Source organism: Terrapene carolina, unplaced genomic scaffold, assembly GCF_002925995.2.
Source record: "Terrapene carolina triunguis isolate 2854851 unplaced genomic scaffold, T_m_triunguis-2.0 Scaffold35098, whole genome shotgun sequence".
Taxonomy (NCBI): domain Eukaryota; kingdom Metazoa; phylum Chordata; order Testudines; family Emydidae; genus Terrapene; species Terrapene triunguis.
Window position 1 is genome coordinate 5,346,047 of NW_020699449.1, and position 18,953 is coordinate 5,364,999.

The following is an 18,953-nucleotide window of genomic DNA, read 5'->3' on the forward strand; positions in this document are numbered from 1 at the left end:
CCTGGAATGTGACCTTGGCTTTGATGCCATTGGGCGGGCCACAGTGCCGGGTAAGGGTGTTGGTCCTGTGTTGACGCGGATCATTTGCTCCTACTCCTACAGGACCGATAGGAGTCCGACTGCGTCGTGTCTGACAAAGAGGACTATGGTGGAGCGGTATTTCTAGGCACTGACCATTGGCGCCGAGGGCTCGGGGACTGGCGCGGCTGCTGGGTCTGTTCCGGTGCCGGGGAGTGGTATGCCGGGGTTGAAGATCGGCGAGGCATCATGGCGGGCTTTCCCCTTGAAGGTGCGCAGGGAGCGGCCGGTGCTGGCAACTTGTCCTGTCTAGGAGGGGAGAACAGTGCCGTGAGATGGAGCAGTTCTTGGGCTACCTCGAACGCCTCTGGAGTCGAAGGAGGTACAGCTCCCGACTCAGCCTCGGTGAACGAGGAGGGTCCTGACTCAACTGCCCTTCCACACCGGGCAGGAGTCGACGTGACCATCAGCAGTGGTGGAGTGGAAGTAGTGTGGCCCAACTTGGGTCTTATAACGGCTGGCTCCTTAGGCCTAGCAGGGGGAGAACGACCCCTCTTCTTCTTCTGCGGCACCTGTGTGTAACATGTGAGCCATGAGTGGAGCTGGGACAGTGCCGTGAGTCCTTGTCCTTACTTGGCACTGGTGCTCATGACAACGGTGCCGGAGTGTTCCGCACCAAGGAACAGGAACTCGGCACAGGGTCCCTCGACCCAGGATTGGACTAGGGCAGAGTGCAGCCTCCATTAATAGGACCTTCAGGCGCTGATCTCTATCCTTTAATGTCCTGATGGCACAACGATCCTTCTGATAGCTCTCTCCTAAACACGAAGTGTGAGGATTGCTTCTGGGCATACGCTTGCTGCATGCTTTGAAACCCGGAGACTCCGGCATGCCCCGCTGTCGAGAGAGCATAGGAGGGGAAACCAAGGGAACTTAATCTAACACTAAGGGCTACTAACTATTTAATTAACACAACAGAGCTAATGAAAATTATGTATATAGACTGCTAAATGCGCTTGCCGAGACAAGAGTACAGGGAAGTTCCAGCTAAAAATCACCGGCGGTAAGAAGGAACTGAGGGGGTGGCGGATTGGCAGGGCTCTATATTGAGCGCCATAAAGGCGCGACTCAAGATGGCACCCAGACTGACTCGACGGATGCTGCTATGGGAAAATCTTCCAGCTACTGTGCACGTGCCCGCGCACACACCTGATTGGACTGGACATGAACAAGCACTCGAAGAAGTAGTTACATTCCTTCTAGAGAGCCCCATGCAAGGAGTCCACTCAATAACCTGGAAGGTGTGTATGGAGAGGGAGTTTATAGCTGTGCACCAGACTGCGTCTGGAGGCCAGTGCTGGGTGCAGAATATAACAGACCTTTCAAAAAGGGTGTAGCAAAGGCCACCGGTGATGACTTATAAAAGACATTATTCCATGAACAGTCACCCATCCTGTCATGACATTGCCAACCACAGCCACTCAGGAAGGGTCTCCCCAGCCACGGCTCCAACTTTTGGAGTTTTGACGTGGCCCTAAAGACAACAGCCCTGTGAAGAGAAATTCTGGTCGGGAGAGACAACGTGAGAACACTGACAGCAGAGGGAATTACCGTGGTGCGAGGCAAACATACACTTCTCCTGGCCCGCAGTAGTGGTTTCTGTCCCATGGTGCTGGGCCCAGCTCCCTGCTCCAGCTGTTGAGTCCTGGTGCACTGGGTCACAGCAGCACTCAGGTCTGGCCCACCTGCCCCTCTGTCATGACCTGAGTGGTGCCGTGTCCCCATACATCAGGTCACAACATCCAGAGTGGGGAGCTGGGCCCAGTCCTGCAGGACAGGAACTGATGCTGCGGAGTGAATGCAGGCAGGATGACCCTGCTCTCCAATCCCATTCCCCCGAGGGCCTCCCCTCAGAACTAGGCTGGGATTATGGTTGTGCTGCTGGGGAGGAGGGTGCACATATGTAATACAGGGGTCTCAAAAGGGGTCACCTTAGTAAAAAGATTAGGAACGACTGCTCTAGACAGCACCAGAAATACACAGATCCAGACAAAACAATAAAACACCTACACACACTTCCCTGCCTCTGTTTCCTCACCCCTTTTGAGCATTCTTTGGGGTTAGGCCAGAGTCCTGTAGGGGGTCCGGATCCTCCCCTTTCTTCTCCTGCACAGCCTTGCCTTCTGCTTCTAGTTCCTTCGCCTTCCCACTAATTTGGCTTGGCTAGTGAGAAAGTCCTCCTTTTATAAAGTTGCAGGCCTCTTTGTCAGGTGACCTCAATCAACCTCATCAGGTGATTCATTGCTCAGTTACAACCCTACCTGGGTGGACTGGTTTTCCTGGTCTGGCCACCTTCTTTGACTAAGGGAGCTTCCATTTCAATAGAAGACTGCCAAGGTTTAATGACCCTCCACTGTTAGCCCTGTATTGCCAAGCCTTGTAATTTTATCCCTAAATAAGTAAAAAGACGCCAGAGATGGCAGGCTAATCTTACAATCAAAATGGAGTTTGTAGTTTGATAAAGAGATCAATACAGAGAATTCATAATCTCAAACTGGAAGTCATAAATTGTACACAGATTCCCCAAATCCCCACATCAATATTAGGCTAGATGAAACAACAGGAGGTTAAAAAAAAGTTTCAGACAGAGGTGCTATTTTTAATATGACTGTGCCCTTTTAAAGCTCTTCATCATTTTATATATTTGGAGGAATAAAATCCCTGCAGATTTGTCTAAAGTTTCCCACTGATTCCTACTGCCTCTAGTTTATCTTTATTAGACTGGGAAATTGTAACTCTTGCTTTTATCATGTCTTAATGATTGCCTTTGAAGCAGATGTATTTATTTTTTAACAATTTGTGAAATGTGAATTCATTTTAAAGGAGGACAAGTTCCACAGCAGTCTGCAATTCAAATGTTAATGGAGCAAGTTTTAAGGCAGGACCTATTTAGTACGCTCCCCACAAGAAACTGAAACATTCATTTATGCACCCACAAGAAAGAGAAACTGTGTCACAGCTTAATACAAGTCAGCTCGGCAGTTTGTCCAAAACATTATCAAAATCACAAACGGTACCACCCAAAACCTGGCCTGGTTTAATTAGACAAAGGAGATCATCAACAGGAACATTCTTGATGTTTCCTGTCCTTACCATTACATATTTGGACACTGAGCAATCTAATCATCTAATGCACTAACAATAATCAATAAAATATGTATGCAGAAGATGACAATTTTGAAAACTCTGGCACCATTCTGTGGCTCGGGTCTCGCCTTTTCTGTTCATCACAGCTGAGAGTAAAATTTTTCAGCCACACAAGTCCTAGAACGCTAATTTTTGTTTATTTTTTACATGGGATGGAGAAAATTTGTAACTGTCAAATTCTCTGGTCACTTTGACAACATGTAAAGTAAAATATTGGTCAATATGACTAGTGCTCACAAAAGATGAACTCTAATTGAAAAAGATTTTTAAGAAGGAAATTCTTCTAAAAAGAAAAACAGCTGGGTTAACAGCAAGGAGTCTGGTACTGGAACACACGTGAATGAAAAAGTAAAATTTACACATAAAAACATCTAGTCATTTATATTCTCTTGGATATTATTTCAGACTAGCAATATTCTATTCTTCCACTTTTGTATTAGTATTAGGACTTATTTCCACTATATGCAACAGGCACTAAGAGGAACGCTTTTGAGAGGTCAGTATTGTAAGCTTGCATAGTAAGATTATAGCATATGTGCCTGACTTAACAAATTACAAGTGTATGTCTAATTTATATGCCCAACTGTAGTCAAATAACCATTATTAGCCAGTTGCACACACAATTAAAATATTTGCATGCCAAAGTACTATGATGGTGCATGCAAATTAGGTGTGTAATTGTATATTCAAATATATAGCAAATTTGTTCTAAAAAGAAGTGATAAGTCTTTAGTGGACCAATCTGAAATGATCAGCTGTAAATGGTGCATTCCATCCAGTAGAGGTACCCAATTTTGTGGGAGGGTAGACAAAGATATATTAGAGAAGGGCCAAGGAATCAAGATTTCAGTTTTTCAAAAATAACTAGTTGGGTATTGGTTTGGCATACCCCTAACTAGGGCACTTCAGATTCTGTTTCCTTTTTATCTGAATGACCAAAGTTTGATGCATTAGGGAAGGAGGTAGAGAAAAGTTTCCAGTTTCTTGAACAGATTTTAGAGTTAGAAGTCGTTGATTGTAAATTATTGATCATCATTCATCACCATCATCATGTTCCCATTATGCCTGTAGCAGCTAGGGCAGCGATGAAGTTCCTCCACTCCTGTCTGTTTCTGGCAAGTCTTTCAATGGTTCCCCAGCTGTGCCCCCAGTTTTTCAGCTCAGCTTCCACAGCTCTTTGCCATGCTGTTTTCAGGTGGCCTCGTTTTCGCTTGCCTTCAGGTGTCCATCTTATTGCTACTCTGGTGATGGAATCAATTTCCATCTGAACCACATGGCCAATCCATCTCCAACGCCTCCTAGCAATGATGGTGCTCATATCCTCTTGGCTGACTGTGTCAACAGATCTTGGTTTGAGATTCTACTGGGCCAAAAGGTACGGAGGATATTTCTGAGGCAGGTTATGGAATGAAGACAGTTTGTACATATCATTTATCATCATTAAGCACCAACCATATACTTGGACCCATACAAGCCCAAAATACAGGCTGTCTCTCCCCCAAACAGCTTACAGGCTAAACAAAGCAGAGAGAGTACAGGACACAGTGGAAAGTCCAGAAGAGGGAATGAAGAGGATATTTTAAAAACAATATGTTAATGTTATTGTTGACTCACTTCTTGTGGGCAAAGCAGGAGGAATGAGTTTTCAGGGAGGATTTAAGTGAGGACACGGAGATACCATGGTGATGGTTTTATGAAATCAAAATATACAGAGAGAGGGGATAGGATAGATATAAAAGATTTGGATAATGAGAGCATGGTGGCTTGAGTGAAATGATGTGGTTTTCTCACCCTGCAGGCCAGATTCCCCTACTGCTGCACTGGCAGTGCAATAATATTTCTTTTTTTTTTTTTTTTTTTTTTTTTTATCTCCCAGTCTATTGCTCTAGAGATGACCATCCCTGGTATATATACAGTACCATTACTTCACAGTGGGATGCAGTACAGTAGAGAGAGACAATGGACTGGGAAGGTGCAAATTCTTGTTTCAGCAGAAACTTCAATAAGAATGACCAAAGATGATCAAAAAAATCTAATGAATTATAAATGGATTTATATTTTAAATTAAGTTTGAAAATTCTCCAGGATGTTTAATCATTGATTTTAACCAATGTACCTTTCAGTTCAATGTAACTGGACAAATGTAACTAACTTCGCTGGTTGGAACTGCTCTTTTTTTAAAACAAAAACAAAACATCCTCCAAAAGCTTGCTGGTGCAAATTTCAGATGGGGCTAATAACAGTACAACTGAGGAGATATATTTTTAGGATTTCTGAATAGGAGCAGTCTGTCAGTAAGCTGCATGATTAATAAACATTTTATGTTACATAGATAAACACAGAGCAAAACGGCCAATTGTTTTGTGAAAGGATGAACTGTTTGCTGTAAACTGGATAGTAACAGTAGCTGCTTGTGGCTCAGGCACAGCGACAACAGTGTTGTGTGATATAAAAGCAAAGTGGTACTTGGTATGCACTGCTGCGGTCTGGGGATCACGCTAGTCATGCCATGGGTAAGCCAACAATGGGAGAAGAGTAATCTTAGTGTTTATTGTGCGCTTTTTGCCCAGAACACCTCTAATACATACACCCTAATAAACATGGGCTGGCATCAAAAGTGCAGTTGAACAGACAAAGACACATGGAGAAATACTGACTCAGTATCGTGAATCCTGATCATGACTTCATTGGGCTGCCGGTTCCCTCAATACACTGTTTAACTGGCATAGGCAAAATCTGCAAATACAGACATAAAACCCTATGCGAACACAGATGTCCATTTCTACACTTTATGTGGGGTTGAGTTTTTTAGTGTAAGGAAGATGTTGGCCTGACCGCTCTGGAGGCTGAAATACTCTGTCCACAGAACAAGTTATGGCATGAACAGAGGCAACTCCTGCTTCCTGTCTAGGAGCTGCAACCGTGCTGGAGGACTTGGAGAGAACATCTCTTCAGTTTCCCTGCCTGTTCAAATCTCTGGCTGCTCCTCCGAAAAGTCTACCAATTAATGCTAATTAACAAGCATCGGACAAAGCACATTTTATAAAGGAATACACAATAGTGCCTGATGTTATATTAGCGTTATTTGAGAAATGATCATGTACTTCAAAAACAGTGAGGCTAGACTTCACTCTAAGTTATACCTGTGTAAATCTAAAGTAATGACATTGACTACTAAAGAAATACTCGGCATTCACATCAGTGGAAATATGAATAAAATCTGGCCCTGTATCATCACACACAAGGGACAGAGATAAGGCTAAGTTACACAGTCTGAACCGTGGAACTTCCTGACTTAAAAGTGCGCAACTATAGGTGCTGGGGGTGCTGCTGCACCTCCTGGCTTGAAGTGGTTTCCATTATATAGATGGTTTACACTTTGGTTCAGTGGCCCTCAGCACCCCCACTATAAAAATTATTCCAGCATCCCTGTGTGCAACTGTGAAACGTTAATGCTGCCCAGTATAGTGTAAGTTTTTTGATGTAATATATAGCATTGCTTACTGTAAATCAACAGGACATACAGATATTCTGATTAGGTTAATGTAATAAAAAGCCATCGCCTTACTCTTTGGTTTGTCTACTCAAATTCTTAGGGCACGTCTTCACTACCCGCCGGATCGGCGGGTAGCAATCGATCTATTGGGGATCGACTTATCGCGTCTAGTGAAGACGCGATAAAATCGATCCCCGATGGCTCTGCCGTCGACTCCGGAACTCCACCGGGGCAAGAGGCGGAAGCGGAGTCGACAGTGGCGCGGCAGCGGTCGACTCGCTGCCGTCCTCACAGCCAGGTAAGTCGACCTAAAATACGTAACTTCAGCTACGCTATTCACGTAGCTGAAGTTGCGTATCTTAGGTCGATACGCCCCCCTCCCCCCCCATAGTGTAGACCTAGCCTTAGACTTGTATTCAGTAAATAGAGTTTTCTATAGAAAAATGTAAAACCATTCTCTTTCAGCAATTTTAGATGCTTATTTTTAATTGCATCAAATGTTAAGTGAAAACTTATTGGAGCCCCTGCCTGTTTTGAAATCAATAGCAGTTTTAATACTGAATATAATGGAGCGGATAAGGACATTTTATATTTGATCACTGGGGGACAAATTTAGTCCTAGCATAAGATGGTACCAACTCCACTGGATTCATTCCATTAATACAACTCCACTGATTCTACTGGAGTAGCAATCGCTTACACTAAGGCTGAATGTGTCGCTGTATCTTTAAATGAGAAACTGTTTTTAATACATATGGTAAGCAGACATTTAGAAAATATCTTGCTTTAATTTGCTTCATCTATGTCCCATTTTATTACTTTTTGTTCTCATAAAACAAAATACTTGTAAGAAATGACATCTGGGAGAAAGCACAGATTTCCTGAGGGAGGAGGAGAAGTAGAAGCCACATCAGGAGGAAAAGTGAAGCAGAGAGCCAAATTCTGCTATCACTTACACCAATGCAAATCAGGAGTAACTCCACTGATGCCAGTGAATTTACATCAGTGTAAGCGATCAGCATCAGACCCATAGTTTGTAAGGCACTTTAGGATCTTTCGTGGGCTAGTCTACCCTAAAAAGGCGTTGTTGCTATAACTATATTGGCATAGCTACACTGGTAGGGCCCCCTATCTTGCAGCTTATGCTGGCATAAGGAGATCTTTTGCCTGCCTAGTTAAAGCAATTCCCTGAACAACATAAGCTCAAGGACGCTTTTGCCAATCAGGGCCGGCTCCAGGGTTTTGGCTGCCGCAAGCAGCCAAAAAAAAAAAAAAAAAGCCGTGATCGCGATCTGCAGCGGCACTTCGGCGAGAGGTCCTTCACTCCGAGCGGGAGTGAGGGACTGTCCGCCAAATTGCCGCCAAATAGCTGGACCTGCTGCCCCTCTCCGGAGTGGCCGCCCCAAGCACCTGCTTGCCAAACTGGTGCCTGGAGCCGGCCCTGTTGCTAATATAGCTGTGTCTACCTACAGGGTTTTGCTGGCATAGCTATGTTGGACAAAGGGTGTGGATTTTTTTCACATCTGAGTGAGTCATGCCACCAAACATTGTAGCATAGTTCTGGCCTGTATGAAAAGCATTATGTAAAACATTGCTACACTTATTAAAACAGAAGAATACGTACACTGAAATATACTGCTACCTATGGCCAACCGGTATAGGTATGTAAACCTATACAATTTTATCTAGATTTGAATATAAGCTCATGTGTGTGCTGGGATTTCCCAGCTCCTAGCACATGATGGGAGAATCAGAGATAGCAGGGGCGGAAGAATCACTTTGTTCATCCCCTGGCATTTTGCAGGACTGCCCCATCCATCACTCCCATGAACCTCTAGTGCAGGGATCGGCAACCTTTGGCACGCGGCCCGCCGGGGTGAGCCCCCTGGCGGGCCGGGCCAGTTTGCTTACCTGCCCCTTCCGCAGGTTCGGCCGATCGCGGCTCCCACCGGCCGCAGTTTGCCGCTCCAGGCCAATGGGGGCTGCGGGAAGCCGCAGCCAGCACATCCCTCGGCCCATGCCGCTTCCCGCAGCCCCTATTGGCCTGGAGCAGCGAACCGCGGCCAGTGGGAGCCGCGATCGGCCGAACCTGCAGACGCAGCAGGTAAACAAACTGGCCCGGCCCGCCAGGGGGCTAACTCTGGCGGGCCGCAGGCCAAAGGTTGCCGATCCCTGCTCTAGTGTAACTTGTAATGCAGGAACTCACGGGAGCCCTGGATCTGCACACAGCTCTATGACATTGTGCCAATGGAAAACTTGAGTAGTTTTGCTCAGGTAACCTGAATCTTTAGATTAAAACCCTGGTTTCAAAGTACACTTTGGGTACCCAATCCCAGCATATGTTCTCACCCTCTCTGGGACCTTGCACAGGGTTCCACAGCAAGGAGACTGGGTATATTTTTTTTATTCATCTCTCCTCTTAATGAGATCTAATGTAACTGCATGTTAATCAGTAATGTTCAGTAACCAGAAAGTGTGCTTTTAAAAACTCTTCTGCCTTTGTGATCCTTGTTCCTTCAGATGAACTCCACCATATTCTGAAGCTAAATTTAGCCTCAAACTCCCACCATTTAAAACAAATTCCTTTAAAAATGCTAATAAATCTAAAGAGCAGGAGACAGCCCTGCCTGTAAGTTGCAGGCCAGCTCAATTCATTGAGTAAAAAAAAAGAACACTGCAGTGCATCAAGGACTGTGCTCAGATGTCACGGCTTTTCAGGAACAGATTTTATTGCACTCCCAAGTCACTGTTATCCAACAAAATGCAACGTACTGGGAACAGACCCTCAAAGCTCACAGCATCTACATCTGATAGCTAGAAAGTGACTGAACGGACACTCTTACTACAGCTCACCATTTTAAGGTGTTTTTACCATGTGCAACTCCCACTGTCCTCAAGGGAAAAAATCTTGAGGTACAGGGCTGGCATTAGATATAATTCTTGTAGGCAGCCATCTAGAGCACTAATTTTTTTTTCAGGAGACCCTGCTCCAGCCACACTAATCCCCAGACAGGAGAGTTTTCAGGAGCACAAGTGAGAAGCTCTCCCACCAACATAGCGCTGTCCACACTGGCGCTTATATTCGTGTACCTTATGTCGCTCGGGGGGTGATTTATTCACACCCAAGTGACATAAGTTATGCCGACATAAGCAGTAGTATAGATGTAGTATGTGTTTATACATTTCAATTTGATACTGGTGGAAGCACCTAAACTGGCTAGAAAGCAAATCCAAAAAGGCCTCGCTAAAAGGCCAACAGTTTTTCGTACTTTTTTTGGATGTCAACAGAGCTAACTTGAGCTGAAGGCTCAGTGCAGTGTGCCAGTTTCAGGGTCTCCTCTGTGGAGGAAGAGGGGATAATTGTCATACAACAGCCACTATGGCATTTTGCACTTCTACAGTACCTTCCATTCAAGGATCACAAAACATTTTGCAAGCATTCATGAATTTAGCCTCATAACGCCCCCGTAAAGCTGGTATTATTATATCGGTTTTATAGATGAGGAACTGATGATAGAGATGTGAATTGGCTTCCCCAATGTCACACAGGAAATCTGTGGCAACAGAGTGCAATTCATTTAACAAGATTGGGCTTGAACCACAAGACCATGATTGATTCAAATTAATGTCTGTAAGTCACTCTAAAGATGTAACACACTATACAGTTACCTATTATTTATTACGAATGGCACTTGGTTCGCTGCAGGAAAAGAGAACAAGCATCAGGAGTGAGGCATTATACATGCAGCAGGGCTGGTCAGTATATTGCAATCTCTCTGGAGTCCCATTAGAATATTTACCAAGAATCAAATTTAAATTTCAAAATAATTTACAGTAACGTCTCAGGGCGTCCTGCTTATCAGCTGTGCTGAAGGGCACGTTTTCAAAGACTTCCTCTATGATTCAATCATCTGTCCTTGTATTTCTCCTTAGAACTGCCTGCAGTGCTAGCAAGTGAGTCAGCTCTCCCTTTTGCCACATGGGACAAAGAACTTTCTACAAAGAACTTTTAGAACTCTGTCAAAATAACCAGGTGTCGGAGGTGGAGGGGAATGACCCACTAATCAGCAGGGCTTAAAAATACAGCCCCCATCTTTTGGTGACTCAAGAGCTAATCAGGTAACTGCCTAAAGGAAATCATCTATGTACAACCCCAACTTGCTCTTTGATTTTACAATTGCTGTACTGGGATTTAAAAGTCAGATAAGCCCCATTTTAAAAAGCCACCATCCTGCCTCCAGGCTAGTCTTTGTCAGCTTTATTATTATTAATCCAGTACCAGCATTTGGAGCTGTTTCTCTTTTTCAAAAATACTTTGATTCATCAGCCGGCTTTTGGTTTATAGAGCGCATGGCAATCGGTTTATTTAATCAGAGCTTGGCCCATTTTCTAATTTAGTGGGATAATTTTGGCTCATTTCCTGCAACGGTGAACTTGCTGGGGCACAGCTCATCCTTAGCAGTTGCATTAACGTTTGAGATGATTTGTCATGTCTGTGTTCACTTTGGCAATCAGCTCCCTCCTCTCTGCCCAGAAGAAGAGGAAGATACAGACATATGTTTTTATGCATTTCCATGCTGTGGTCTAGGCTGATGGTTGCCAAGAAGATTCTGGAAGCAAGGCAGCGAGAGCAGGTGGGGCTCCATCAGCCTGCTGACATGGTACTTCCTGATGCAGGTCAGGGACATAACCTCTTTGAAGCTGCTGAATTCCATCAGAATTCTAAAAAGAATTTCCATTTCCAAGAACAGATTGCTGGAATGCAAGAGGTTTTGCACACAATGGACATATCACCAGATGGATTACATTCCTCGCTCTGCAACTGACTCACTCTGGACTTGGGCAAGCTCCTTCGTCACTCTGGCCAAATTCAGGAATAAGGGGGTTAACAACTGAAACTGTCTTTACTCTCTCTGTATTCTGGGGCCAGCACAGACCTCAGGGCTGCTCTAACTTGTGGAGCAGTGTTCTCCAAACACGCTCTGGTCTACCTCTCATATCTCCTGCCTCTGACATGTCCCCAGGCTGGGCACAGAGATGGGGGATGAGGTAGAGCTGCTTTAGTATCTCTATGCCAGTGGGAAAGCCCTCTTTTCTGTAGCCGTATCCTCAAGGGCCTCTTTTCATCCCTTTAAGGCCCCTTTCTGCTGCCAGTGTGGTGTAAAGGGGCCACAGTGCAACAGAGAATCATCCCCGCTATGCTTAAGTTTTCCCATCTGTAACATTGGCATAACAGGTACCTACAACAAAGAGATGTTGTGGATTAATTAATATCGTAAAAGGAAATTTCTTAACTGGTCATTCCTTTCTGGGGACCACTGGGAAACTCTTGTCTCCTTTGTCTCACTCCACATTTCCTGCTCCAGTCAAGATAAACACATAACCCTTCCTCCACACACAAACAGAGGCATCTGCTTTACACACAAAGGCATCTACTTTTTGCACATGTGCATGCAGACACACAGAGAGAAAGACACAGAGGCAAGCGTCTGCTTTCTACACACGCAGGGACGCATTTCTGGTCAGCCATGCTCGTAATGTGCATTTAACCATTAAAAAAGCAGAACAGTGCCAACGCTTCCTTAATAACTTGTAGGATACAGAATTGCGACTTCGGACTCGTGGAGAACCCTGAGCCCCATCCATTCTAAAGGTGCCCCCGGGCCCGGTGCTAACGTTTGCACAGAGAATCCCTTTCCAAATTGAACCTTCCCTCTCCTCTCGAAGATGTTTTTAAACCTTCAGGAAATAGTGAAAGTATGTCCCATTTCTGGAATCTCATCTTTGGAGACAATAAGTTAAACATTGATCTATCTAGAGCCAAGGCTCCTAAGTCAAGGGAAGTGTCTGGTTTTGTCTGAATCTCTGACTGAAAGTGAATAAATCCAAGTGCAGCACACCCACTACTTTCACAAACACCTACATAATTATTACAAAGGAAATCCTACTTCACTGTTATACAGGTCACCTCCACCCTCCCCTCCCTCACCCTGCACTCTATTCTTACTACTTCCCCAATTGTAAATGCTGCAGTAGAGGGAATTGGCCTATTGCAGAGGCATGCGTTCATTTATTTAAATGGTCTGTCTTGAAACACAGACATTTCATTCCTAGTGGAGATCAACTGTGACAGGTTTGGAAAAGGCTCAATTAAGGGAAAGAAAAAGGAGAATTCTCCACCACGTTAGGCTGTAGGTTACCACTTACCAAAGGCTCTAGCTCCTTGCGGTCTATGACATTGAGCTCTGTTACAAAGTAATAAAAGTGCTTGTAACAGGTATTGACGTGGGCCTCAGCTCCCATGATGATGATGCGGTCGAAGTGATGAATGTAGACGTGAACGAATACCCGGAACAGCCTGCACAGGATCTTCTTGCAGATCTGAAGGAAGTTCTTTGGAAAGGGAACACCTGTGAACAAAGAAGGGAGGATAATTGCTTTAGATTAGATCACGGCTTTCTGAAAGGGAGTTCTGAAGATTCAGACATAGGCTCCAATCCAGCAAAGCACTTACGCCTAGAGCCCTGTGCACATACAAAATTTGTATCTGCATCCGATCCACACACATGGTCTGTGGATATAAAGCGGATATCCGCAGATTTGCAGGGCTCTAGATATAAAATTTGGATCCTCATCCATCCACGATTCGCAAACATGGTCCATGGATATCTGCATCTGCGGATCCAAAGTGGATATCTGCAGATTTGCAGGGCTCTATTTATGCCTGTGCTTATCTTTTTACCTACGGTACTGTGATCACTCACTGTAGCGGGGTGGCCACCCCGCTCCTGCCCGGAGGGGTTAAAACAGACCTGGAGAGGGCTACAGCTGGGAAAAGAAAGGCTGATTGGGGAAGCAGCCACAGGTGAGGCCACGCCCCAATCAGGCCATGGCTAGCCCTATAAGAGGGCTGAGAGCCAGAGGCTGAGAAGACACTCTCTCTAGCCTTTTGAGAGAGAAGGACCTGGCTGCCTGGGAAGCTGAGGAGGGTACCTAGGTGGAGCAGTGCTGGGGAAGGGCAGAGGCTGGGGAACTCCAACCTAGCAAAGCCCAGACTGCAGGCTGAGTTAAGGGCCCACAAGAGTACTAGGGCAGCCTCCCTTGCCGATGATGAGTGATTTGCAGACTGCTGTCCGCCCCAGGGATCGGGGGCTAAATGGAGACGGGCGGTAGCCACTGAGGCAAGGTGGGGAAAGGGGGCTGGGGGTTCCCCTGGGAGGGAGACCCAGACAGAGGGAGTACTGCGGTGGGCAGAACCCCTGGGTAAAGGGTACCAGGGTCCGGGAGGGACATGGGGGCCAGCGGCAGTCGAGACATCAGAGGGTGCTCCAGAACTGGAAAAGAGCTAATTCCCTGGACAACCAGCAGGAGGCGCCGCGCCGGTGAGTCGTTGTCCCGCCACACTCACGTTTAAAAGTGATCATGAGCTTAAGTGCTTTGCTGGATCAAGATCATAGGCACTGGTACAGGTCCCACAGACAACAACGAGGGCCTTGCGATTTACTTTAAGGGGGGCAGAGCCAGACTCTTAATGTCCACGAGTATGAATCTGATTCCCAAGTGTACCATCTTGCTTAGGGCTTGGCTACACTTGCGAGTTACAGCGCATTAAAGGAGCCCCGGGCGCACTAGCTCACTCCCCGTCCACACTGGCAAGGCACGTAGAGCGCTCTGACTCCGCGGCTACAGCGCTGCTGGTACTCCACCTTGGCGAGTGGAAGAATGTTTGCTGCGCCCCCGCTGGAGCACCGCAGCACCAGTGTGAACGAGGTGTTGCATTATTGCGCTCTGATCGACCTCCGGAAACGTCCCATAATCCCCATAAGTCAAGTGGCCACTCGTGTCATTGTTTTGGATATGCCCTTTGAAAGCTCCGTTTGACAGCTGGCTGCTTATCTGCTCCGGGACAAAGCAACCATTAGTGTGGAATGCTGTGTGTGAGAGAGAGAGGCGGGGGGTGGGAGCCTGCTGCTGTCTGAACTTACAAGACAGCATGCTGACATGCTCTCAGCCCCCCAAAAACCCACTCTCTCTCCCCCCACATACACACAACACACTCACGGCTGCTACTCTGAAACAACACACTCCCTGTCACACTCCACCCCCCCACCCCCATTTGAAAAGTATGTTGCAGCCACTTGCATGCTGGGATAGCTACCACAATGCACTGCTCTCTGTGGCCATTGCAAGAGCTGCTAATGTGGCCACGCCAGTGCGCTGTCAGCTGTCAGTGTGGACAGACTACAGCGCTTTCCCTACTGCGCTCAAGAAGGCTGGTTTAACTCAAAGCGCTCTACATCTGCAAGTGTAGCCATGTCCTTACACAAATCATTTTCAGCTCCAGGACTACCGTTCCTTGTGCTATGAGATTAAGCCCATGATACACATGATGAGCTTGGTTCCAGGGGATGGATCTCATTGACTGTGTTGCCATCTTTATACAAAGTCTAAGGTGGAAGAGACTGCTCCAGTCACTTTTTAATCTTCATCCCTATTCTATGCACCTTTTACAATTGTTATTTTAATAGAATGTCTCTTATACATTTGGGGCAGCTGTCCCAGTGTCCCATGCACTGTAATGAACAGGCGCACACACCAAAGCAAGCATTGCTGCTGCTGCTGCTACTGGCAAGGGAACAGTCAGACCTCCACAACACAGCACTGAAGAGCACTTCAAAATTCTCTTAAACGAAACCTGATCTTGCAAAGTGCTCTGTATCTTCAATTGTCATTGGACTTCTGTAAAAGTTGAAGGCCTTCAGCTCTTCACAGGATCAGGTTCTTAATGAGCTGATATAGAGATAAAACAATTTACCAGCACCGAATCTAAAATTCTGACCTAGAGCCAGCTTTGCAAAGTGTTTTAGTGTGAACTTTATCACATAGTCACTTTGCATGGCTTTGTGCGCCCTCCTGATTTTTGCTTGGATTCTGGGGTTTGATCAGATCCAACAGCAAAAGTTATATTCACCATGTTTTGCAGAGATATCACCCACTGGCCAGGTTCATTTCAAACTTGGCCTGAGTTCACCTGAAACTTGATACAGGTTCCCTCTAAAGGGTCACAAATGCTTGGCCCAAGTTTCAAGTTCAGAATGAAAGTCAACACCAGGTGAACACTCACCTGGGCTTGTGTCATGAAGGTTTTGCACAGCTGTAATTAGAAACTCCGCAGCTCCCCTCATAGTCTTTTGTTCCAACTGCGATAGAGCTTTCCTTACTATTCTTTTATACCCCTTCCAAAGTGTTTTACAGTTACACTTGAACTTATACAATACAGCAATTGATGTGAAGGCAGCAGCTGTATATGTTACCAATGATTTCAAAAGGGAGAAAACACTAATCTTTTTCCTTTGCATTATTTATTACCAAATGATTCATCTGGGCAGTGAGAAACCAACCAGGCATTTATATAGGGAGATTTACTCCTTTTTAAATGTTTGGCGATACAAAATATGTCTTCTCTATAAGTAACTCAAACACCAGGCTGACAAAACCAAATAGGGAAAAGCCCATGTTCAGGATCTTCCCCCTCCACTTCCAAACACCAGTGTCCAGACAGCACTCTCAGTAATGTTGCCACCTACTTACATTTAATATTAGTTGAAAGCATCTGTTCGTCTCCTTTAAAATATTACTCAATCCTCGCATCATCCTTGTGAGAGTGCTACAAGAAAGTATATTATCCCAACTTTACAGATGAGTAAATTGAGGCACATAGAGGCGAAGGACTGCCAAATAAATAAGTACAGAAGAGTATAAGAAGCATAAGAACAAAGATAAGATCAAATCCAGAAAGCAGAAACCACTCCTACAAGAGCAAATTCCAAGCTCGTGGAGGGAGAAGGGACATGGCCACATAAATCCACTGAACAGATGGGGAAAAATATAGACATCCTGCAGGAAACCTGTGAAGGCACATTGCCAGCCAATCCACTGTTTGAAAAGAGAAAGGGGTGGACTAATTCCCTTCTGATGGAGCTCATAATGCCAGGCCCTGGTCTGTAGCAACTCATCAAGTCATACTGAGACTCCAGAACAACTGGAGCCATTTTCAAATGCTTGAATCCCAATGCACAGGCTGCTCCATGTTAGTTAATGCTGCTGTAGTCAGCCTTAATTTACAGGGAAAATTGCACCTAGTTTCTACTACCTTGGAAAACAGCATAAAGTGGCTACTCCCCAAGTCCTTCTCCGCTTCTGCCAGATACACAGCATAGTGTTTGCAGCATTTCTCATTAATGTAAATGGAGAGGAGTTGGTGGCAGCTGTTACAAGAGCGCTTTATCTCGGGGGATGTGTAAATAGTTAATAGATACAGTGCCATTAGACAGTGCTCAAGAATATGCAGTATAGCTCCAAGGTTTTGCAGAACTCAAAAAACCTGGTGAATGCAGCTATTTACATGCAGCTCTTAACAGTGGCTATGTAGTCTACGTTATGGTTGCATAGCTGCGTTTTCCCTCCACAGCCACCTTCTCTGGCCCTTCGCTGTGTAAATTAATGCCCATCTGTTACCCTGCATGTCACATGAACAAGGGGAGCAGACGAGTTGAAGTAACTTGTCCAAGGCCACAGAATGAGGCCAATATCCAGTACTCTCAGGAATAGAACCTAGAAGGGATCTTGACTCCTAATCCGCTGCTGTGACCACTAGAACATATTCCCTTCCTACCGTATGCATTGATGACTTGCACTCAGAAATGGTTAATCCAAATCATTTGTCAAAATGTCATGTTTGTTCAAATTTAAAGGGAACAAAACCTTTCAGATTAATGACTCAGTAATACGCCTGTGGTATGAAACTGATAACTGCAGAAAGCTTTTGGATCCCCGGGCTGTGGATAAACCTCGATTAACAAGATCTAGCTGCATTAATTCAATGGCAAACAAGACCACCGGTGAAGTCCTCCATATTTTGTCTCATGCTTCCATCCACCCATCACCAAATTTGGCAAGACAGGAACGGTTCACATCGATGTTCATGAAAAAAAAACCCATCACCACAAGTGAGAGAGCCAGGGCCGGCTCCAGGCACCAACAGAGGAAGCACGTGCCTGGGGAGACGCATGCTAAGAGGCGGCATTCCGTCCATCTTGGAGCGCAGTCTCCGAGCGGCTTTTTTTTTGCTTCAGCAGTTCAGGTAGCTTTTTTTTTTTTTTTTTTGCTTGGGGCGGCAAAAATGGTAGAGTAGGCCCTGGAGAGATCTAAGGATTGGGAATGAGAGATAAAGCCGGATTCTGCGAGGTGGTGGAGGTGGAGAGCTCCCTTACCTCCCATTATAATTTCCCATGCACCTAACTAAAATGTACCCATGATGCTCAATCCTTAGCTCTGCTGAGTTGACAGCTGTCACAGCCGAGGAGGGGTTTCCACATCACCTTTCCGCTCCCCACCATCTTAGACCAGTTGAAAGCCAAAACACCTGCTGATTAGGGATGTAAATAACATTTAAAAAAGGCCAGCAGCCTGTGGCAGTTGCCAAGGATCACAATCCTTTACTCCACTTCTGGCACGCACGCGCACACACGCCCTGGGGGCCAAAGGCAGGGGGCTGGCTACAATAGGTCTAGCCAATCATAACTGCTATCCTTCTGTAAAAAGTGCTGGACTCCCAGGGCACAGAGGATGCAGTTCTGGAGCTGTGAATTCGGACCCCACAAAGCTGAGATTTCGAGGAGGTGGCACTGTATCGTTTTGCCTCAGCAATAACTGAATCCAAATGGGTAGAATTATCCCAGGGCCTTTAAAAACAGCCATGATTATTTCAAATGATCCCAATTACTTATCTTCTCAGGCCAAGTGAATACAATATATCAGGAAATGACGGGGACATCATTAGCCACTTGCTAATAAGGCGGATCAAATTTCAGCCTTTGGAGTGTTGCCTAACTCCATGAATGACTGCCCCACTGCTGTGCTCCAAAAATTAAAAAAACCCCACCAGGATCTCCAAAAGAAAATGTTTTAAAATATATTTATGAAATGTTAAGGTCTGAACAGGAAATCACCTAGGACTGATTTGTGTTACTACAGGTTTGCTCAGATGGATAAAGCGTGAATTCTCCACGGCTCCGTGTTCTGTTGTTTCAACATGCTCCATAATAGAGAGTAATTAGTTCCCTTTCCCCTGGGATTGAGTGACATGTCATTGCTAGCATACTGTCAAAATGAAGGAAGAAACTCGTAGGCCATTATTAATTAGCTACCATTAGTTTAATAAATCAAACCA

At 45.4% G+C, this 18,953-nt stretch overlaps 1 protein-coding gene across 1 annotated transcript in view; it reads right to left on the reverse strand.

The window, feature by feature from the left end:
* MOB3B (MOB kinase activator 3B) overlaps window positions 1–18,953 on the reverse strand; it is a 148,994-nt gene that overhangs the window by 18,254 nt on the left and 111,787 nt on the right. Inside the window, exon 3 of the mRNA XM_026646516.2 lies at window positions 12,929–13,131. Within this exon, the coding sequence (XP_026502301.1) occupies window positions 12,929–13,131 (203 nt within the window). The remainder of the gene's footprint in view (window positions 1–12,928; window positions 13,132–18,953) is intronic.